Genomic DNA, 22,553 nt, shown 5'->3' with positions numbered 1-22,553 from the left:
TATGCTGAAATACGGAACAAGCAAAAAGCATAAGATAATGATACCATACAGTCATCTGAAGCCAACCATCGTAAAGTCACCTGCAATCTTATTCGAGCACTTATTGGATTACGAATTACTCTCTGTTTTTCGATATGAGGTCCAACGATTGTCAGTAATTCATCGAACATTGTTGGTGACATCCGCAGATAGTTAAAATATTTTTCGTTGTCAGACAATAGCATTTCAACGATTAAATTATCACTGCTCCTTGTAACAATCTTCATTGTTCAGAAAATATGGGTCTTTCCCACATTCTGCGATTTCGTCTGTCTTCTAATTTTTTGTAACAATTGTAGATATAAAATAATTTTGTAACTTTTTTCATCGTTTTCATCGTTTTTCCGTATACCTCTTTGGTTGCTTTCGTGCTCGTATTACCAGTGTGATCATAGCCATTAACATATAATTTAAAATCATATTTGCAGCAAGCAAAAACGTGGCAATCAAACGTAATAAGCCAAACTTTATAGCTTTTAAATCTTCTTTCACAGATTTGTGTATGCGCTCACACAAGGAGTATATATAACGGAGTAAACGCGTTCCGTTGATTTGGTTGCCCTAAATATTACATGGAGCACAATTTGTGCGGAAATGCGGAACGGTATAGTGATAAATAAATATTTGTATACATTTTAAAAAATTATATTTACTTCATTCATTGCAATTTTTATTAATACGCTTCTTTTTCAACTTATCCGTTTAATAAAAACATTTTAATCAATAAATATCGATTACAATTAATGTTTTATAATTCCTCGTTCTGATTTTCCGTATAAAATATGCTCCATGTAATATTTAAGAGAAATAAAGCTACGGAACAAAAGCGCGGAAATGCGTAAATCTAGTTAAGTCCTAGTAACTTTGTCTTCCGTATTTCCGCATTTCCGTATTTCCATACGCTCATGTAATTGCACCCTGAGGTACCGACTCGGCAGTGGAATTATAGAGGAATCAATTGTGATTGATTAATTTCTTACGGCTTAAAGCTTACTACATCTATTGTAGATCAGAACTAATAGCATGTTCGACTGGCTCTGGGTTAACCCACTCTGGATTATTCAGCCTACGATTATTGGTCGAACAAGTACTTATAAGCTTTATGATTGGCTAGTAGAGGCTTATGACGTCATTAATCGCTCTCGGAGCGATTAACCCAGGGCCAGTCGAACACGCTTTAACAAAAGGCCTGTTCTTTGTAGCTGCACTACTGAACTAGTGCAATAAGTTAGAGTGAGAAAACGTATATTTGTTTCACTTCAATATATTGCACCAGTTCAGCAGTGCAACTACAAAGAACAGGCCTAATGACTGGACACGTGAAATCATTTTCTGATTGGTCTGCCATGTTTATGCTATTCCATAATTTTTCTCTCGAATGCGCATCTAAATAATCGAATCATTCGTGCTCTAAAAGTCGATAGTGGAATTGTAGTTCGCGGAGTATATGTGAACAAAAAAATGGCGGATGACAATGAGGATCAGTGGTTATACGGCGATTCGGCTGAGGGAAAAGACTTTACACCGACGAATATTCAGTCAGAAAGTCATCAAAATGAATCTGTCCTCACCAACCTTCCGGAGAAATCTCAAGTTCCAGAAGATCAGAGGATGGAGAGTTCCAACGAAGTACCGTCTGAGGTACACGCGTCACATAACCTTTATCGAACGTGTATTGTGAATTGTTTTTTAACGAAACATCTCATAGATTTTAAATTTTCGGTAAATTAATTTTGTGAGTCCAACATACTCAATTTTCTTTATTGCGTACAGTTTTCTTGTCTACACTTGTGCTTTTAGATAGCATAACCTACTTCTAAAACTATGAACAGTTAATGAACAATTGTCAGAAAGAATAAGCCTAGAAATAAGTGGAGTTTACTAAAAAGTTTATTTTTAGATCGTCTTGAATCTCCATTAAAAAAACCAAGCTTTTGTTGAAAAGCTATTGAAAATTTTGAAACATTTTATGCAGCAGTTCTTTCCTTTGTTATTTCCCTTCAAAATATCTGTAATCTTTGCACACGTTGCTATTTTTTCAAGATACTCATACACTTTTACTTCTGCAAATGCAGGAGGATGGAAACTCTCATACTGGTAGAGAAGAGTCTTTGCTGAATAACACGCAGGAAGATAACGTCGATGTGAATAAGAATGGGACTAGGGAGCCGTCTAGCCAAGAGGACGGCGAGGCACCCAGCGATTCCGATTCTGATGATGATGTGCACGTTGTTATTGGCGATATCAAGTCTACTCCAGCATATGGTAGTTTGAACATCAAAAGAGGTGGACTGTTGACCAACGCGTCTGGCGTACCGGATAAACTGAACAAACAGCCGGGCAAGTTCAGTATAGAAGAGTTTGAAACGATCGGGATCATCAATGGAATACCAGCTCATGAATTCAATCTCGATCAGTTGGAAGATAAACCATGGCGGCAACCTGGCGCGGACATCACAGATTATTTCAACTACGGCTTCAACGAGGAGACATGGCGTGCCTATTGCGAACGACAGAAGCGGATGCGCAACGAGTCCGGGGTGGGATTGATTCTGAATACTGGCAGCGGTGGCGGCAATCAGGGTAGTATGAGAATGCCACAAGTTGCGATAACTAACGACAACAGTAAATATTCAGGAATTATGGGGCCGAAGAGAGCAGGACCGCCTCCAGGACGAAAAATGGCAGGCACCATTGATGTGATCGGCAGTTCTGGTCTGGCTTCGCGAAGAAACTTGGACAAGTCACCACCGAAGGGCAATGTTATACAAGTAATGACCGCAGACAGAAGGGAATACTCTAGGAAACCTGGCTTTCCGGATATGAGCGTACCACCTCCTGGTGCAGGCATGCCGCCGCCATTTGACATGCCGCCCCCGGGCTACGCTGGTGAAGCGACGTCTTTCTACATGCCAGACGCTGACCCGTATTATCAGAGCTACGAACCGACGCAGGACAGCCAATGGGGTAACGATCCGGTACGGAGTGCGCGTTGGCGCGACACGTTTGTAAATGGGAGAAATATTCGTGGGACTAACTTCCTTTTCTCCTTTCTAATTTCTTTTCCATTTGTCATTTGTTTTAGACATGGCAACCAACGAATCTGGCGATTCCGATGACTGAGAATGAAGACGACAAAGATCTGGGACCCAAGACAATACCCACCATGGTGCCACCGACATCTATTCCACCTCTGATTCAATCGCGCGATCAAAGAGACGCTAGAGATCGCGAAAGAGATAGAGACAGAGATCGGGACAGGGATATAGACTCTATGGGCAGAGACAGGGATAGAGAAAAGGACAGAGACCGCGACCGTGAGAGAGAAAAGGATCCGTTGATGAGGGATCGTGATAGAGAAAGGGACTCTATGACGAGAGACGAGGATCGAGAGCGCGAAAGATCGAGATCTCAGTATCGACATAAGGATCGGTAATGGATACATAGTTTCTGCTAAATTATGCACTGCTTTTTTGCACTAATTATTATTCTATTAAATATATATTTCATGTTAAAAGTTTAATATTCGTATTTAAAGGCAAAAACAATAAAAATGTCAGAACTAGATACATGTCAGGACATTGTTATTTTTGCTTTATTACTAAGATCGAGTATGCTTCTTTCTGTGGCAGCTTGGTTTCATCTCTGGTTTAACGCAGGGGTTGTTCAGCTTGCGTGTCGCGGCAAGGCTCGTACGCGGGTACTTAAATACTAAATATTGATCACACGGTGTTTTCCTTTCAGGCATCGGCATCGATCAAGGTCGCGGTCCCGTAGACACAAATCGAGATCGCGAAGTCCAAGTCGACGCAAGAAGAAATCCAGACGCTCGGACAGAGAGCGATCGAAGGAAGAGAGCGAATAAATTGAATAACATACATGCATATATATATATATATATATATATATATATATATATGTATATATATGCGTATATACTATTACGCGTATATTGATCGACGGCTGTTGTAGCAAAACTACAAAAGTTACAGAGATCACCTTTCATAAACAGGTGTTCTGATGGTTAATCTATAAACATATACACTCAGAACAAGTGCGCGATAGTATGATTAATTTACGAAAATAATATAATCGGCATTAATACTTTGGCCAATTATTCGGCTCGAGTACGTTTTAGGTAACATAACTTGCGATAACTATCGAGACGGATTTCTATTTGTAAATTTACAATGCACTTACACACCACACGTCTGTAATAGTGTTTAAAAAACATATTGTCGCTTCTTATTCAATAGCACAATTCAATCGCTTTATTTCGCAAAAAAATGAAGATAAACCGCGAATTGCTCGTGAAATTTTGTGCGATCTTCAAACGTGAAGTGATTGCATCAGTGTGCGCCTGATTGAGAGCAAACTAAACATTGGGTTTGCTGAAGCAGATCGGTCGAAACCACAGATGGAAGACAGAATTGCGATATATATGTAAATGTTATCTCGAAAATGATGCATCCCTTGTAATTTTTGTTAGTGCAAGTTTTCACAAAACTGAAAAGAAAAAAGAAGAGATGATACGATAATAAAATAATATTTTCTAGGAAAGAGTTTATTTCTGTCTAGAATATTTGATAACGTCAACGGCGTGGTAAGAACATTCTATTTTAATTTAAAATATTTCTGAGGTATGTGAGATTGAGATTGATAACGTTATTGCCAATGTTAAAATTGATGACGTTATTACCAATGTTAAAATTGAGCAAAATAAGAGAGTTGAATCTCTCCATGACACACCGAGATGAACGAGATTACCAATGGTGTTAGAGTTCTGTAATACCGACGTTACCTTTTGACAAGCTTCTTAAATTCACCATATTAGCGCAATAATCGTTTGTCATTATATTGCGCGCGTACCTCTTGAAAAACCGTTAGAACCAATTCGCCCGAAAGAAAAAGCTGGTACGTTCCTATCTAGATAGTTATTCTTATATCATAATATATTAATGCGAGTATATAATAATGCGAGTATTTTGTTGCGCGATTCTCTCATTATAACTGTGTCCATAAATATCGATTGATTTATTGCGTGAAAACAATAGAATACAACTGTCGAGTATAGGTTATATTTCTGCCTATATATGCGAATCTGTAGTATGCAGTATTTGTGCGACCAAAATAAAAAATTCAGTTTTTCCATGCATAATGTTAACTAGTAAATTATATTAACATATTGTACATAATTGTCGCTGTTCATAAAATTTGCATATTAAATCACTAACGATTAAGGTATGCTGATCTTGTGCCATATATTGTAGTCAATAGTAATTTTATTTTTTTAAGATCTACGTATTTTATTACGTCGATTTCAAGTCCAAGATGCCAAAATCAAAAGCATATGTGTCTGACAGTGACGATAGTAGCGAGGAGGTATAGTGTTATGCTTGAATATAGATGCTCCCTAATAATTACTACAGTATTTTTTTTATATATACATCCTTTATTCTTAGGAGAGAAAACCAGTGAAGAAACAAAAGAAAGAAAAGGAAGAGGAAAAAAAAGCAGTTTCTAGCAAGAAGACAAAGTCAGAGGACGATGAAACTGTATGGGACTTGGGTAACAATCGCCAAGTAAACGTAAGGAATTTCAAAGGCAACTTTTATGTGGATATTCGAGAAATGTACTATGATAAAGATGGTGACTTGAAACCTGGGAAAAAAGGTGATTTAGTTCATAATTTTTGTCAGAAACAAGTATTTTATATAAGTGATAAATTTTTCATATATTTCAATGCTTAATTTGTATTATTTTTGTTATTTACATAGGAATATGCTTAAGTATGCCACAATGGCGGAAATTCATGTCTGTTGTGGAGGAAGTGGATAAAGTAGCCAAGTCAAAATGTTAAAATCACGATATGGCTTGTTACAGTCCTACATACTAAAAGATGTTTGGGTTTTATATTTGTAACTTTCTTAATTGAAAAATATATTAGTTTTTAAAGTAATTAATATACATTATTTGAAGAATTATCAGATCACACATGTGTGTGAATACAAAAAATTATAAAGATAATTATAATTTTGTGAAAGGAATATATATTTTGAGAAACATTTATCAGTTTATAATGTATAAATAATAATCGTTTGTTTTCTTCGTTCTCTTCGTTCTTATTTATAAAAATAGTGGTTTCAAGAACTGCAGTAAGAACTACAGTATCTGATCTGTATGCCATAAAAGTTTCATAAATTTTTTGAAATCACACTTGAAATGTTTAATTTCTTTCCCTCATACTTTGCAACCTATTCCTCAGTATCATATGATAATTTTATAATTCCTTTGGTATTATTGATCGTAAGTAATTACAAAAACAACTTATTGTTATCAAATATTGATACTACTTGCTGTGTACTTTGAACTGGCTATTACATGGATATTTCTTTTTTAACAAATGTTACTCAAAATTTTCAGTTATAAGTTAAAAGAAAGCAAAAACCTCTCTACATACTTCGTTTGTCAATTATTGATACTAATGAGTCAAAATATCATAAAACGTATATAGAAGTAACTAATAGTTCTTAAATCTTTACAAGTAACTAATAGTTCCTAAATAATTAATAATGAAATACCTAAAATATTACGTGTTATATCAAAATAGAAAATACGCGCGACATCATAAAATATAGAGAAAATACACTATTTACAAGTGTACAAGTTGTGCAATGAATATCGTACAATACATTGTATATATTATCCTAAAATACACTATGGAAAGATCCTATTCAGGTCCGTGCACCGTAGTCAGAAATTTATTTAGATCTACGTTGCTGAGTAGCGTCTGCGGATCAGTCGCGCATGACTTCTCAATCTGAAAGAAAAAAAATAAGAACACAATTGTACAGTAACGACATAAAACGACTATCAGTAACAGCACAAGTGTCTGCGCGAATCACTTTCTTACCTGTTTTGTCTCTTTCGTTTCCGATAGTTTCCTCTTGCGACTTTTAGTGGCAGTCTCCAAAACTGAAATCAAATTTACATGACATCGGTTTTTCGATCATTGCTATGTATATTAGTTCTTTCTAGTATGATTTCTATTCTTCGACGAGGAATTGCTTACCTTTCTCCTGAGTTTTATCTGGCTTCGACTTCTTCTTCAGGTCGATCTGCGCATCGTTACCGGTTCTGCTGGCCGTCTTAATCGACTTCTTCGCTTTCGCTCCTGACATCTCGTCCATGGAAGACGATGCGGCCAGAAGCTTCGTGTTGTCTCTCGAGATAATCGCTTCGTTATCCGTCTTCGTAGCGAAAGTCTCACTCTTGTGCAACGTCTTCTTGCTTAATGTTCGCTTCTTTGAGTTCTTCGGCTGCAAATTGAATATCTCCTCGAATTCGGTAGCTTTTAGTACTGTGATGCATTCGACGGGATTCGGATCGGACAGGTCGGCGTGATTGATCTCGATCTGCAACTCGTGCCCGCTATATCTTCTCCTCCTTTTCCTTACCGGCGCGCTGTCATCGTACACGAAATGGTACTCGGCCTTGTAATTAGGAACAGTAGCCTTTTTCTGGTCTGACTTGTTGCCATCGTCCTCATTTGTCTCCTCTAGTTTGTTCTTGTCTTCGTTCAGCTGTTGTTGCTGCTTCTCGTTCTGACCCAGTTCGTTCTCGTTCTTGTGCGCTGGCACTAATTGCAGACACTGTAGAACACTCGACAATTCTTCTTTGGGATTTTCCACGTGAATGTTCTCCTGTGAAAGACTCGAAACTTCTTTCATGGGAGCCGAGCTCTGCTGCGTCTCCTCTGTTGTCTTATGAGCCTTCTCCCTTTGCGAGGTTGCCACGCAGGACGACACTCTCTGATCATTCTCTTCGTCGCTGAACAGATCACGCTTCACTTGATCTACTTTGCACTTCAGTATACACTTGGCCTTGTCGATGTGACTCGCGAACTGCCTCGACTTACTTGCCCGATTCTCCACATGATCACGCGACTCCGGCTTCGCCTTATCCTCGCTAATTAAGGTTTCCTGCGCAACAACATGCCTTTCTGTGGACTTAGTTTCCTTCTCCAAGACCTTTGTATGCGTATTACCGTCTCCAAGTGTCTTTCTGACTTCTTCTCGGCTGGCGGTGTTAACGTCGCAGCTTCTCTCCGCGTTCTCTTTGGCGTTCGATCGTTCTTTCGAGCAATCTCGCTCTTTCGAGCGATCTCGCTCCTCCAGTGAAGATTTCGCAGCAGATTCTGTCTCAATGTTGTTAAAATTTTCCAGCGAGTTCGCGTTGCCGACATTGCTCATGTGTGTTTGCTTCATTTCTGAATCATTGTGCAGCCTACCGATAGTTACGTGACTCGTCGTCGTCGGCGACAAATTCACGTTTCTCGACGTGCTCATCTGCTTTCTCTTCTCTTCGTCGTGATCACCACATCCGCTCGCGGAGCTTTGTTTTTGCAGCTCGCATCTCTTCCGTGTATTTTTCGCCGGGTTACTTTCCTGAAGAACAATCTGAGGAGGAGGCACTGTAGCCGGCTTGTCGCGATCCCGATTGCCTTGAGGGTGCTTTGAGGGTGCAGCCTGTCGTCTGTTCAGTTTGGTGAATTGTGCGTTTTTGTTGCGAGCGTCGTTGGAGGCCTTTCTCATCAGCATACGCTTGCGCGTCGTGCCGCTGGCGATGTTGGACTTTGGCGCATCTCGAAACTTTGCAGCCACGCGTTCTCGTTTCTCCTGTAGATGCATGATCAGCTTGTTGCATATGGTCGGTTGGTGTGCGTGAGAATCACCGGCGGCTGCTTTCACAAATTCTTCGATGGCAGCTTTCGACGACTCTGGCCGGATGCACTGCACGTTCGTCACCTTCGGCTTCGACCGCGCACGGCTGAAGTTTTTATTACTGTTGTCCTGCGACTTGGTCAGCTTCGACAGCTTCTCATCCGCCGTGATGATTGCCGAGATCTTGGTCGATAAGTTTGTCAGATTCTCGATGCCGCTTTTCGAGCTGCTGGGCGTCTCCGAGATGTCTGCTTCATTCAATAGAGTCTCGTCCTTGGCGGGAGTTTCCTGCGGAGTAGCTTGCAGTTGATCATCGGTTTTCTCGATCGCGAATACCTTCCTCGGCGAGGACTCCTCCACAATTACAGGATTGATGTTCGAATTATTCTCGTTATTTTTCTCCACCGCGTCTGTATCTTCGTGCGCGTTTAGATTCTTCGTCGGCGAGTGGTTGCTTTTGTCGTTTGACGAGCACGATGATGACGAGTTAGTAGTGGACGTCGATGACGACGAGGAAGAAGAATCAGACGAAGATGAAATATCGGATGACGAGGAGCTGTCGCTCTCGTTGCTATAGTTGTGATCGGAGATCAATGTCTGATGGTGGTGTTCAACGTTTGTGTTCGGAAGCTCGTTGATCCGTATCAAATCCACCGCGACGACGGATGCGGAGGAAGTGACAGTATTGAGCTCCATCGTCGAGTCTTTGTTGTTAGATGCGATCTTCAATTCCTTGATTGCTTCCTCCTTCGGCAGGTTCTCCTTGATCACCTCAAACTGCGTGATTTCCAACTTCGTTGTGGAGGTGCACGTTTGATAAGATGTGCCGGCGGCAGCGAGACTGTTGTGCGTCGATTGCAGTTTGATGTGTGACGACGAGATCACCGGTGATTCCACACTGACAACGGGAATATTCTTGGATATTCCGTTTTTCTCTTCCGTCGCCTGCTCGCAGCTGGGCTCGTAGTACGGGGAACGGTATTCGTTCTCCTTCACGACATCTCTAGTCGTCTCTTCTGTATGCTTCGGCGTCAAAGATATGCACGGGGTAATTGGAAACTCCGGCGTACTGATGAAACTGCTGCGCAGTCGGCTGGAGTCCTCACTGAGCTTAATGAACGGCGTGACGGCGTTGTTACCGGGACTGAGCATCCTCGGCGTCGGTGGCAACATAGACGTGCCGTCGTTATTGAATTTCCTGGGTGTCTCCACATCGATCATGTCGGGTATTTGAAGCATATGCTGTGTGCTGGTCGAGGATAAAATTCTCGATAGCTCGGACATCTGTGACCTGTTCACCACTTGACTTGCGTCCTCTGTGTTATTCTTGCTCTCGTCGTCGTTGGGCTTTTTCAGGTTAGTCCTTATCGTTTTCAGTTGCACGTACTTCTTCAGAGGCTTCTTCTCAGCCACAGCGTCGTTATCGGGGGTACTTATAGCGTCCGTTTTCGTCGACGTCTCGGAAGCATCGCCTGACCCTGAAATTTTATCAAATTTACTCGTAGAAATGTTGCTCGCGCTAGTGGTAATGACGTCATGATTCTTCTCTATTGTTGTGGTTTTCGCGTTTTCTTGAGAATGCTCACATGGCTCGTTGGTGTCTTCAGTCTTCTGAGACGTCTCGCAGGACTTCCTCTTGTCTTTGCTTTTTGTCGATTGCTGATTGTATTTGCCTCGCTTATGCGTTACGCTATTGCCGTCCTTATTCGAGTGTTTTCTCTTCGTGGGCTTCTTCACCTCGGTCTCGTCTTTTTTGTTTGATTGCAAACATTTTCGTAGATCAGCATCCCAAATTTCTGCCGGCATTTTCGACGTCTTGTGCTGAGCTCGGTCTTCGGAAGAAGAGGATGCACTGGTACTCCCATGAGAAGATACATCGCCGATAATAACGCCGACGCCGTTGAATTTGTCCCATCCGCCCATTAATTTAGGCGCGGGACTCCTGGTGGCTATGGGAATCTTGTAAGACTGACAAATCTTCACCGGGCTTTGTTGCTTCTGCGTGGTCATAGCGGATGAATTAGAGAACGACGGTGATTTGAACAACGATGTTCTGCAAACGGATTTCAAGCGTTTCGTTGTCTCGTTCGCGTTTGCCTTCCTAGCAGAGCTGATCACCTTCGGCGGCGTGCTGAAATCGAGCGCTCTTATATGGCTGCTTCGTTTGCGTGGTGTGGACAGACTCAGTCTGCGGTTCTTGGAGCGGCTTTTCAGCAGAGATTTCGGTGTACGTTTTGTGATAATATCCGTGTTCGTAGAGACTGTTGGCTGCTGCTCCGCGGTGGTGGCGTCGATCGTCATCGTCGTGGTGGCAGTGCACTTTACATTCTCCATCACGGGTGTCAGATCGATGTCCGAGAGATTGTGGCTCTGACCGATCTTGCTGCAATTGAATTTCACGTACGGCGAGAGACCGCTCTCCGACAGACTGATATTCTCCTCCAGGTTGATCGTAGGCATATTGGCACTGTCCAACGACGTTTTCGCACTGCTCTCGTTGCCGTAGAGCGTGATCACTTGGGACTCACCCGCCGCGAGCTTACCAATCATCTGCATAGGTTCCGTCGGGATTAAGGGCCGCTGATCAATGATAACGGGTGTCAATGTTGCATCAACTTTATGCACGGTTTTTACCGTTTTGCTCACCTTGGTGGTACTCCTCTGAGATTGTGACAAGGCTTGACCCGAGTTGCCCGGTTCATCCACTAGAATTGGCAGTTTTTGTGCTAGGTTCACTGTTCTTAGGTACATAGTTTCTAAAGATCCGGCGATTCTGCTTGGATCTTTCGGAGCGATCGGGATAAAACGGGATGTGGAGGTTGATCTGATGGTCGACGAGTGATTCATACTCAGGAGGTTACTTATCTCTTCTTTCGAGCATACCACTAGCGTCGGTGTGGTCATCATCTCCTGTTTTGTCATGATTTGATTGTCGTTAATTGTTTGGTCACGTTTTGGTTTCGTGGGCCTCGGTCGCTTCACCGTCGATTTCTTGACTTTAGACTCCGTATTGCCGTTCGCAGACGGTACTACGTTGCTCATTCTTTGAATGTTCGACGACGTCAAAGACTTTGTTGTTGTGTCCTCTTTACTCACTGCAGCAGATATCATCATTTGGACATTTTCCTCCGTAATTTCACCTGCGACCGTTGATTCTTTCACGTTGTCGACAATTTTTTTCTCATTGGACGTGTTATTGGTAATATTAGCATTTACAATACTTAACACCGCGGCTGCATTCTGATCCTCCAAAGAGCTCTGTTCCTTCTCCTGATCTTTGCTTTTCTCGGCCTCATCCTCGATTCTATTATTTTGCTGTCTGGAAGAGCTGCGTAGTCTATGCTTCAGAGGCACATCTGCGGCATTGTTCTCTGCGGACGTCCTGGTATCCACTATTGTTGGTTCTGGTGAGCTGACGTTGCCAAAAGTAGCTTCTACGTGTTTCTCTTGCTCCACTCTACAAATATGACGATATTGCAATATGAGCAAATCACTATACTTGTAATAAAAAAGAGATAACAAGTATATGTACTTACTCGTTGAGAAACTTTGGGCTGTGCTTTCCTTCACCATCTTCTTCCGGACTCGTGTCGGTCTCCGTATGCGGCCCGATGATCTCATCGAGGAACTTCTCGAATACGGGATCGGTCTCTGTCGCTTCAACAATCGACTTAATAGCATTATTCAACTCGGCCATAATAGAAGTGTTCCCTTCGCCAATCGATTCGTTGAAACACTCATCCCTCAGAGATAAGTCCGTAGGAATGATTGCTCTATTGATATTTTCGGCAATACATTCTTGTAATTCTGTACGATTCAAGATTTCTTTCGTTAATATCTGGAAATGTATACGAGTGGACACTTAATAACAACAATGCTCGTTAGTATCTTTGTATAGGTGGCTTGGAAAGTTCCTTTAGAAAGTGCGACACAATCCCAAATACAAGGGAACAAGGTAAATGCAGTGATAGCTAATATCATCCAGGGGCTTACACTAAGATTCTCGATGGGTTCATCATTCGATTCAGACTCCGACTCGGGTATCTCGTAAGGAGTGGTTTGCACTTCCGCGCTGGAGAATTGTAATAGCTCTTCCGTATTTGTCGCAGTTGTACATCGTTTAAGTGACGGCGTGCTTGTCATAATGTTGGCTATCTCCTTCTTTTTGCCATTGAAATCGGTTTCAAAATGTTGTGTATTCCACATTCCATCGTCTACACGAACAGAGAAGGAGGAAAGAGAGAACAAGCTAAATCAATTGTATGCATCTTGATTGATATTATCATACTCCTAAATAATAAGATTAAAGAATCGCTTTGAATCAGTCAGAAGAACGACGAAATTCAAACCTGTGTAACTTCGCAAAAAATACCTTTTTTGTTTTTCAAATATTATTAGATTTAATATTAAATAAAAATATTATTAGATTTAGATTATTATTAGATACGCTGCCGTTTACCACATCGTTGAAGATAAAGTTTCAGATTTTAGATAAAGTTTAAGATTTTAGAATAGATTTGCAGCTTCGAATTGCTTTTTCAGAATATTAGTCGACTTCATAATTCTTTGCAAAGTTGCATAACGCAGAATCTTTTTATTTCTCCAATTAATTTAAAGTAACACTTTAATTTTAACAGAATATACATATTTATATCATTACTTTTCTCAAAGTCATATTGACCAAGCGACTCATGCGCAATATTGTCGTCTCTTTTCTCAGTCCTGTTGCTAGATTCCGCCTGCTTAAACATATTAATATTCCCAGGCAGACTTTCCAACGGAGTTGTATCCACATTGTGAGAAATCGCTGTTAAATTGAGATACATGTATTTCAAGTTTTACAGTACAACGGTCGCAACGAACGCAAAGCGACAGAAAGGCGAACATACGTGAGGTCGTTAGGACATCAGGCTGTTGCGCTGTATTTGATTGGGATTTAACAGGGCGTTTGTTCCGTTCGCTGTTACTATGGCGCCTTCTACGCATGTTATTCGCAAGAATAGGTGAGCCATTTGATGCTTGCGAGTTATTCTATAAAGTAGCAAGATTTCACTTAATGTCAATTCACTTTCAATTGTAAATATCATATTGTTTTACAGGATCTCTCATACTTAACTCCCACATATATTGGCATAAAAAATGTTTGATACATCAGACATATTAAGGGTGGGTTGTCCTAGTGTATTAAGAATATCTTGAGAAAAAGCTAGAATAATAAAATACCTGAGAAGGTACATTTATGTTCACAACAAATCGCTGACCACGTGGTTCCTCCACAAGGAACTTTAGCTGCTCTATTAGATCCCCACAATGTTTTAACTGCTCACAGTCTGTGGCTTTGTTTAATCGCTCTTGAACTGTACAAAAACAGCACTTGTATAAGAAAGAGGAACTCTCACAAAATGAACATATGGATTCTACTGCTGAATTTATTCGTATATTATGTCAATCTTTTTGGATTTGATATAGCTGCTTTACCAGTAATATAATTATTAGTATTCTTAATAAACAAGTTGAATAAGATAACTCACTCATGGTGCTAATAGCAGAAAATTTTTCAATAACATCCATCAGTGTTAAACCATTAACTTTGGTACTGAATCGTTTTCCACAAGAAACTACTGTACGGCATTCTTGTAAATGCGGAGATGATTCCAAAAAAAGTTTAGCTGCTTCTGTACACTGCTGATCTTCCAGGTAACCTAGAAAAAACAAACACAACTGTACATATAACATTGGTAAAATTAAAAGTTAATTTGTTACATAATAACAATGATCTGCTATCAAGTAACAATATAAACAAGATAAAAAGCAAGCAGTTATTCCTGAAGAGTAGGGATAACAAAGAAGAGAGTTTATGAACCTTTTTTGAAGAGGTCCCAAAATTAATGAGTGATTAATGAGTTAGATTATGCTCACAAGATACTGAAAGATATTTTGTTGCAAATTGATCTTTGTATCGATCTTCGTATCGATCTTTGTATCAAGTTGATACGAGTAAACAGATTCAGTATCAACGAAAGAGGTTACGGCGGGGTAACGTTTTAGAATCAAAGATTAGAATAATTAAGTCAGGTTGCGCTTACCAAGAACTAGTCGAGCTATTTCAGATGGTAATAATGCTTCCATGGTTGTCTTCGAATGCCTTGTAACTTCGCGAAATATCTCATCAGGACACTCGACCACTGTTGTATAAAATGACGCCTCAACGACACCAAACTACTGCTTCTCGACAGCAACAAACATTTGTAGTGTTACCAACGTGCACAAAAAGTTTTTTTCACAAATCTTATTTTGATTATTTTGAAATAGACGTTTCGCGTCTATTACCTTAACACATTGACCATAACGGAACATTTTAGGACGTTATAAGGACGCTATTACTGGCTAATTAATCGTAGGTATTATTAAATATATCAGTCATTTTCTCGTTGCAGTTATATCGAATATTTGTATTATATGTTGTGGGAAATTATTTATGAAATTCTCGAAGAAAACGTGAAGACATCGATAACATACAACAATATGAGGATGATATCAAGAAGAATGCATAGTTTTTTAAACTCTTATTTCGCGGTTATATTTGAATCTCCCGCCAACCGTATTGCCGCCATTTTATTATCTAGAGATCTTTAAATATTTTAATATTCCTTAGTAGATGACCAATCATAGGATCGATTGTGTATTAATAAAATTGCAAGTGAGCAAATTCACTAGATGTTGATCAATAAAATTGTAAATCTTCTATTCGTTCATTTTTTTTATTTTCACTTGGTGATTTTTACCAAGTGTGTTAATATACAGTTGACCGTCAGGGTGGAGTCCCATGGCATGTATTTTCCACATACCGCGTAACCGCGTAACCAATAAATTGCGACGTATAGTATTTCTGTTGGAACTTCTAAAAGAATAGAAAGATGTGATTGGTTACGCGGTTACGCGAAAATATGTGTCATGGGACTCCACCCTAAGGCTGTCTTTGTCTGAGGTTAAGTATAAAGTGAGACAGCCTTACCATCAAACGAGCTGATTGGTTAAGTATAAAGTGAGACAGCCTTACCACCAAACCTATAAAAGCTCACTCCAGTACGTGTAGGGCTCACTGCTCCAAGCTAATTATTGAAGCATGAAATAAGAGATAAGGAGATCGAACTTGATAGGGCGCGAGTAGAGAAAGTGGTCCTGGAGCCCTATTCCATAACCACTTATCGACAATTGTCGGATCGGTAGTCGTGGTTGCGCAGCTTTTCTGTGATACAAAAAAGCTGCGCAACGACGTCTATCGATTCGACAATTGTCAGTAAGTAGTTACGGAATAGGGCCCCTGGAGCCCAATTCTTGACGGTGTGTGAAACGCATGCGAAAATCTACAGTGTACGTAACGTGAACTATACATTTTCGCATGCGTATCTCATTCGCATACCGTCAAGAATCGAGCCCCTGATTCGTGTCCCCCAATTGAGAGGAAATCCGTTGAAAAAAATAACTTCTTATGGTTGAGCGCCATTTGTAAAGCAATAAGTTAGGGCGAGATAAGATATACTTGTCTCACTCTTACTGCACCACTGAACTGGATCGTAATTGGTCAATTCTTACGTTACGTCTTACGATTACTGTTACGAAAAGTGTGTGTGGCCAGCTTAAAGCCCATTCTACAATTGCGTGAACGCGGTTGTAAGTGGTTGTATGTGATTACGACACCAATCAGAGTAAAGTAATCAGTGAATAAAACATTCGGATTGGTTGACTCTTACGATCACGACTATGCTTACTCAATTGTAGAATGGGCTTAATCGCCGTTAAGCCCATTCTACAATTGCGTAAGCGTAGTCGTGAACGTAAGAGTCAACCAATCCGAATGTTTTATTCACTGATTACTTTACTCTGATTGGTTGTCGTAATCACTTACAACTACTTACAACCACGAAATTGTACAGGCTTTACGTTAACACGCTTACGCTTTATGTTTGAACACATTTGGACCTGACTTTTTTGGAATTCGTATCTTGAATGAAAAGATAATAGACATAAGTCTGAGTCCAAGTAAAATAATAATAAGAAGAAAGAAGGAGAAAGAAGGAAGGAGGGAAGGAAGGAAGGAAGGAAGGACGGATTGACCTAACCTGGTATAGTTATTCAGAAACTGTTACTCGAGGTGTTTGGTTTTTTTGCTGAAATTCCTGTTGCAATTATAAAGAAGCACAAATGGTGAGTACAAATTAAACTGCTCTTACGTATGATTATGCAATATTTCTACAAATTTATTTGTTATATTTGTTTCCACGTGTAATATCAAAGTCGGAAGTAACATGTTATTTGTAACATCATTACTTTTTTCAATAACGATCATTATTTTTTTCTGTTTGTAATGGTAACGTCGTCATATTTTGTTTTACTTTTTCCAGAAGAAGCTATTTATCCTGTTTGAGCATGCTTCTGGGTATGCAGTATTCCGTATCAAAGAATTTGAGGAGATTGGAATGTTGTTGCCCCAAATAGAAGCTTCCGTCACAGATTTGTCACGTTTCCAAAGCATTGTGAGTCTTGTTGGCTTCTCAGCCTTCAAGACCGCAGTAGTTGCTCTGGAGAATATCAACTATATCTCGGAAGGAGTTGTTCCAACGCAGTTGCAGATTTTCCTAGATTCCTGCATACCAAGATCTACAGAGAAAAATATTGTTCTTGGTGTTGCTGATCCCAAGCTTGGTGCGAACATCACTGAAGCTCTGGGTATAAAGTGTGAACACATGAATGGTGTACCTGAAATCATTCGTGGCATTAGATTTCATTTTCATGACTTGGTGAAAGGCTTCACCTCCCAGAGTGCATTAGTTGCACAACTTGGTCTTGGGCACAGCTATTCCAGAGCCAAGGTTAAATTCAATATTCATCGAGTAGATAATATGATAATCCATACCATAGGCTTAATGGATCAATTAGACAAGGATATTAACACATTTAGTATGCGTATACGGTACGTATGGTATCTTTCTCATTTAATTGCTGTTGAACAAATTTTGTTTTGTATAAAACTTTATCAAGAATAATTTTCAATTTGTTTTTCTCTCAATCTAATTTCTAACAATTCTTAATTATATCAAAGTTTAGTCTAATAAGATTTATTTGGAAAAATATTACTTTTCTTTTGATAGCTTGAAATAAATAGAGCACTCAAAAATAACTCTCTCTTTGATTGGATTTCAGAGAATGGTACGGCTATCACTTTCCCGAACTCGTAAAAATAGTTTCGGAAAATTATATGTATGCAAAAGTGGCTCAAGTGATTCAAAATAGGAAAGAACTTACAGAAGAGAAGCTTGAAGCCCTTGAAGAAGTTGTTATGGACACAATCAAAGCACAGGCGATCATTGACGCTTCTAAGTCGTCCATGGGAATGGACATCAGTCTAATCGATCTCATGAATATCGAAATATTCGCCAAACGCGTTGTTTCGCTGGGCGATTATCGCGAGCGTCTGGCACAATATTTGCGAAGCAAAATGTCTGGAGTGGCGCCAAATCTTGCGTCTTTAATCGGCGATCAAACCGGCGCTAGATTGATCGCGCACGCTGGGTCACTCACCAATCTGGCGAAATTTCCAGCTTCGACTGTCCAGATTTTGGGCGCGGAGAAGGCGCTGTTCAGGGCATTGAAAACCAGAGGAAACACACCCAAATTTGGACTACTCTTTAATTCCACATTCATCGGCCGTGCCGGTGCCAAAGATAAGGGCAGGATATCGAGGTACTTGGCGAATAAATGTTCAATGGCTTCCAGGATTGATTGCTTCCTAGACGTTCCGACAAACGTGTTCGGTGAAAAGTTGAGACAGCAAGTGGAAGACCGGCTCAAGTTCTTCGAGACAGGAGAGATACCTAAGAAGAACATTGATGTTATGAAAGAAGCTTTGGAGGAATCATTGATCTCTGTAGAGCGAGAAAGTACAGTGTCTCCTAAGAAGAAAAATAAAGATAAAAAGAGAAAAGCCAACATACTACAGAACGGCCAGGAGAATGAGCACGTTAAGAATGGTCACGTTGAACAAATAGACACACCTGTACGAAAGAAAAAGAAAAAGTCAAAATCACTATCTAATGATTGAATAATGCCAACATCAATAATTAAATTATTATAATTATTAAATTATACCTTATAATTATAAATAAAATATAATAATTTTTGTTATATTCCGACTTGTCATTATCTTTTTATAGTAACGAAGATAATGTATGAATGTATACTATTTGTAATAAAGAATTTCTTTACGAAATAATCTTAGAGATTAGGCAGATTTCTTTCTTATTATCAAAGGTGAATGTCATGTGTAAGTTATTACTATTAGCAGGTTATATTTAAGAGAACTAATTATGCTGCTTTGGATAGCAATAATATTTTCACAGTTGCCTTGTAGTTTTGTGAGATTTTATTGAGAGTTTAGAAATTTAACTTTGATGTATTTGTCAAAAGAAAGTTTTTCTTAATTGTTTAGACACATTCAATATAATAGAATTGTGTTGTAGGGATGCTAGTATTATTCATGAATTAATTATACGTATCAGTCGTTTGTCTAATACTATATTGCACATTGTGGAAAATAATTAAAGAGGAATTGAAGGGATTTTTGAGGGAAAAACTTGGAAGGAGTAAAGAGATTTTTATTATATTGATGTATGCAGCATGTCCTGGCATTTATTATCTTATCTAATTATTAACTGATGATGATGCATGGAAAAATATCTACTGTTAATAAATTTTTAATTACAAATAAACGAGAAAAAACCAATTCTTTATTCATACTAATGTAAATTAATTTTTGTGTGAATATGCAAATATATTTTGTACAAACATTTAAACAACCAAGCTTGCTGATTAATATATTAAACTATAGAACTATAAAACACGAATAATGCTAATGTTCAAAAGTAAATTTCGTATGTTCTCTATGGCAAAGTGTTGTTAAAAGTAATCAGAATTGTGTGTATACATATGTAGATATGTGCTACAAGCATTCTTGCAGCTTTCATATTGCGCGGTTTTAGTAACTCAATGGGCGACTGTGATTGGTCGGTTAGCGCGCTGCTGTGGCGTTTTGATACGTCGATAGGTCCACTTGCATCATGGCCAGCGGACAGGCCGGTCGCGGCGCGGCGGCACACGCATTCGAAAAATATATTCTCTGGAAATCCCTGTCGACGAAGGTAAATCTCACGCCCAAACTATCGTCTGGTAACGCTAGAAACAAGTTCCGCACGTTTGTTACGGATAGATAGACCGCGAGATAGATAAATAGAGAGATAGATCGGATCGCGGCCGCGCGAGTGAATAGCTTGTTGGTACATCGAATAGAGCGTCGATAATGATTTGAAGTGTCGCGACTTTTCGCGTTCCCGGCTTGTTGAGAGTGATTCTCCGTACGCGGATTGTTGTCGCGTACGTCAAGAATAAGTTTCATGAAGCTGTGGCGAAGTATCAAGTAATCGGTGCAATGAATTTTCGCCAAACCGTTCGGAGTGTCGAGTGAAGTACGCGCGAACTCTTCGAGAATCTTAATCGTTGCAACGTTCAATTCGTACATTGAACGACCGCGACTTGCACGTATTTGCAAAACCGTTACTACGCCGCAACTTCGGTTCGTCGAGAGTGATTCCGCGCGTCGTTTCCAGAACGATCGAGTAAGTATCACGCGATCGTTATCGGGAATCATCGTGGAGCGATCCGTCAGAGCAAGGATTGCGCGATCGTTACGTTTGCTATTCGAAGTTCAAATCGCTATTACATATCGGACTCGTGTTGAGGATTATTGTCGAAAATGAATTTCGCGTGTTTTGCGTCGTAGATGTCGTTGGACAGCCGCCGGGACCACCTCGCCAGTATTGGGGATGCACAGGACTCGTACTCGTCATAACCTCTGAGCGACTCGTCGCAACCTACGTTCCCGAGAGGCCGGGAAATCTGGTGAGTTTCATTTCTGATTCTTGAATATCAGGTGTTAATTTCACGTAATTACCTGTAGATATCTCGTGCGACTTGTGATTTAGAAGAAAGAAAGATAGAGATAGATTGAGTTAGACAAAGACAAGGGAGGTGTATAGTTAGAGAGAGGATCTAATTTTGCGCAATAGCTAATGCGACCGCGAGTCATGGGGAAATTATATATACATAAAATACTTCTTAATAATAAATAAGTAAACTAATCTTTTTTTTTGACGATTCAGCGACTGTGTCGCAATGTCTATAATCCCCTCGTTCTTCTTATCCGCGGGATAAAGTGGCTCTGACACATTATTTCTGTTTTTCCAAACGTGTTAATTTTTCAATTATTTTTTGTCCCAAATCTCTTTTTCTATAATAAATTAATGCTACATTATAGATCACAGCACGTAAAAAAGTGGTCGCATTATTGATTGACCGGGCAGTAGAAAAATTTCCTGTTTTATATAAAGTCTTTGTTGTAAATTTCGTTATAGATTATTAATTATCGAGCTTTCATAACAAACACGCGAGATTAGGTGAGATTAGGTTAGAATCTATCGTAAAGCGCGCGCTTATATCATGGCAGTAAAAATCAAAATATTTCGACAATGCTTTGTTAACGCAATCGTCGCACGGTATTGTGAAATTCTGTAATTTTAAGGATGTAGGTAACTACTTGTGGCGTACATATTAACCGACAGAGTCGATAACGATAATACTGTCGATAATCATATATTGTCGGTAATCACTGTCGATAATCATATTGTCGATGATCGCGCGGTGGTGATTGACTGCGAGGTGTCGCTCAGAGATGGCAATGCGAAGCGTGCTGTCAATGTCGAGTTATTTCCGTGTTTTTCTGCACCTTCGTGCACGTTTCTTTTTGTGATTTCCTCGCGATCGATATCGAAAAGTGCTCCGTGAAAGTTCGATACTGTTTCTCTTTCTCTCTGTGCCAAATGTCCCGTGTCTCGATAACGCGTGTCGATGACGATCGTGTAAATGGAGAAGCGCGAGTGATATTAAAAGTTTCCTCGCGAACGGGCGAAGGATTTTTCACCGCGCGTGAAGTATTTTCTTTTTGTTTATTCGGCTCGAGGGGTTCCGTCGCGAATGCGATGCGATAATACGAGTCAAAATGTTGAAGCGTCTCTCCCTCTCGTCCAGGCGTCTGTCTCTCTCTGCATTTTTTTGTGCCACCCCCTACGTTGTCAGTGTACCTATTATTCTCCTTTCTTTTTCAGCGAAGACGGACGCGACGTATTTGTCGGCGAATACAGCGGCTCCTCCATCCACCGTTTCCACCTCTTGCTGCTACTGCTGTTCCTCCTCATCGCTTCTTTCTCGCAACGTGCCTCTGTCGAGTACATCCTTGCGCCCCTTGAAGCAAGGACCTCGTCGAGGGTGCCGGTCGCGGAGGTGAATACTCGTCTCTTTTTTTCTTCTTTCTATTTGCATCCACGTCGAGATACGTTTATGTATATCTCCGCATTAGTTACGCTCGTTGAAGGCTCTTTCTTAGGGAATCTTCATCCCGAACGCGCGCCGCATTAAGTAGTTTCGCGTTTTTCGTCGGAGATGTGCGTATTACGCATCGTCCTCTTCCATAAATCGTGCAATTCGTGCGACGATTTCTCTCTTTCTCTCTTTCTTTCTCTTTCCTTATAACTGTCGCAAATAAATCGACGTAACAACATGAAATAAAAATAATAAGCCATTAATTTGCTTATTATATTGTAATAATAAAAAGTAATAGACGTTAGAATAATAGACATTGTATATAAATAAACATTACATATAAATAAATAATAGGTATAT

General features: G+C 39.9%; 4 protein-coding genes and 1 long non-coding RNA gene across 10 annotated transcripts in view; 4 read left to right on the top strand and 1 right to left on the bottom strand.

Annotated features, from left to right (window-relative positions):
* The first annotated feature begins 1,464 nt into the window (after positions 1 to 1,464).
* LOC116849527 (pre-mRNA 3'-end-processing factor FIP1) lies at positions 1,465 to 4,599 on the top strand. Its single transcript, XM_032826754.1, has 4 exons — positions 1,465 to 1,680; positions 2,115 to 3,017; positions 3,125 to 3,471; positions 3,784 to 4,599. Exons 1-4 carry the CDS (start codon positions 1,501 to 1,503, stop codon positions 3,902 to 3,904), a joined length of 1,551 nt encoding a protein of 516 aa, XP_032682645.1. The 5' UTR covers positions 1,465 to 1,500; the 3' UTR covers positions 3,905 to 4,599.
* A 202-nt stretch (positions 4,600 to 4,801) lies between these two features.
* LOC116849530 (activated RNA polymerase II transcriptional coactivator p15) lies at positions 4,802 to 5,998 on the top strand. 2 transcript variants are annotated; one of them, XM_032826756.1, is made up of 4 exons: positions 4,802 to 4,953; positions 5,335 to 5,421; positions 5,502 to 5,712; positions 5,817 to 5,998. In XM_032826756.1, exons 2-4 carry the CDS (start codon positions 5,371 to 5,373, stop codon positions 5,897 to 5,899), a joined length of 345 nt encoding a protein of 114 aa, XP_032682647.1. In that variant the 5' UTR covers positions 4,802 to 4,953; positions 5,335 to 5,370; the 3' UTR covers positions 5,900 to 5,998. The 2 variants fall into 2 exon arrangements, with proteins under 2 accessions (XP_032682647.1, XP_032682648.1); XM_032826757.1 differs by lacking the exon at positions 4,802 to 4,953 and adding an exon at positions 4,997 to 5,113.
* Positions 5,999 to 6,380: 382 nt separating this feature from the next.
* On the bottom strand, positions 6,381 to 15,122 carry LOC116849526 (serine-rich adhesin for platelets-like). 5 transcript variants are annotated; one of them, XM_032826752.1, is made up of 11 exons: positions 14,849 to 15,122; positions 14,294 to 14,464; positions 13,986 to 14,119; positions 13,652 to 13,793; positions 13,423 to 13,569; positions 12,756 to 12,976; positions 12,299 to 12,600; positions 10,349 to 12,219; positions 7,112 to 10,240; positions 6,953 to 7,014; positions 6,381 to 6,859 (listed from the first exon to the last, which is right to left on the bottom strand). In XM_032826752.1, exons 1-11 carry the CDS (start codon positions 14,889 to 14,891, stop codon positions 6,770 to 6,772), a joined length of 6,312 nt encoding a protein of 2,103 aa, XP_032682643.1. In that variant the 5' UTR covers positions 14,892 to 15,122; the 3' UTR covers positions 6,381 to 6,769. The 5 variants fall into 5 exon arrangements, with proteins under 5 accessions (XP_032682643.1, XP_032682641.1, XP_032682642.1 ...); XM_032826750.1 differs by having other exon boundaries at positions 7,112 to 11,342; positions 11,409 to 12,219; XM_032826751.1 differs by having other exon boundaries at positions 7,112 to 11,312; positions 11,409 to 12,219.
* Positions 15,123 to 16,669: 1,547 nt separating this feature from the next.
* LOC116849528 (nucleolar protein 56-like) lies at positions 16,670 to 18,947 on the top strand. Its single transcript, XM_032826755.1, has 3 exons — positions 16,670 to 16,970; positions 17,168 to 17,736; positions 17,967 to 18,947. The coding sequence occupies exons 1-3, from the start codon at positions 16,968 to 16,970 to the stop codon at positions 18,862 to 18,864; spliced, it is 1,470 nt and encodes a 489-aa protein (XP_032682646.1). The 5' UTR covers positions 16,670 to 16,967; the 3' UTR covers positions 18,865 to 18,947.
* A 931-nt stretch (positions 18,948 to 19,878) lies between these two features.
* Positions 19,879 to 22,553, top strand: part of LOC116849531 — a 5,356-nt gene continuing 2,681 nt past the window's right edge. Inside the window, exons 1-3 of the long non-coding RNA XR_004379156.1 lie at positions 19,879 to 19,960; positions 20,599 to 20,717; positions 21,980 to 22,154. This is a non-coding gene — a long non-coding RNA (uncharacterized LOC116849531). The remainder of the gene's footprint in view (positions 19,961 to 20,598; positions 20,718 to 21,979; positions 22,155 to 22,553) is intronic.

Source organism: Odontomachus brunneus, unplaced genomic scaffold, assembly GCF_010583005.1.
Source record: "Odontomachus brunneus isolate Ranch 3 - 2012 unplaced genomic scaffold, Obru_v1 Obru_scaffold_118, whole genome shotgun sequence".
NCBI classification, from domain to species: Eukaryota; Metazoa; Arthropoda; class Insecta; order Hymenoptera; family Formicidae; genus Odontomachus; species Odontomachus brunneus.
The sequence above is the reverse complement of the archived record's forward strand: the minus strand, read 5'-3'. Positions and strand labels throughout refer to the sequence as shown.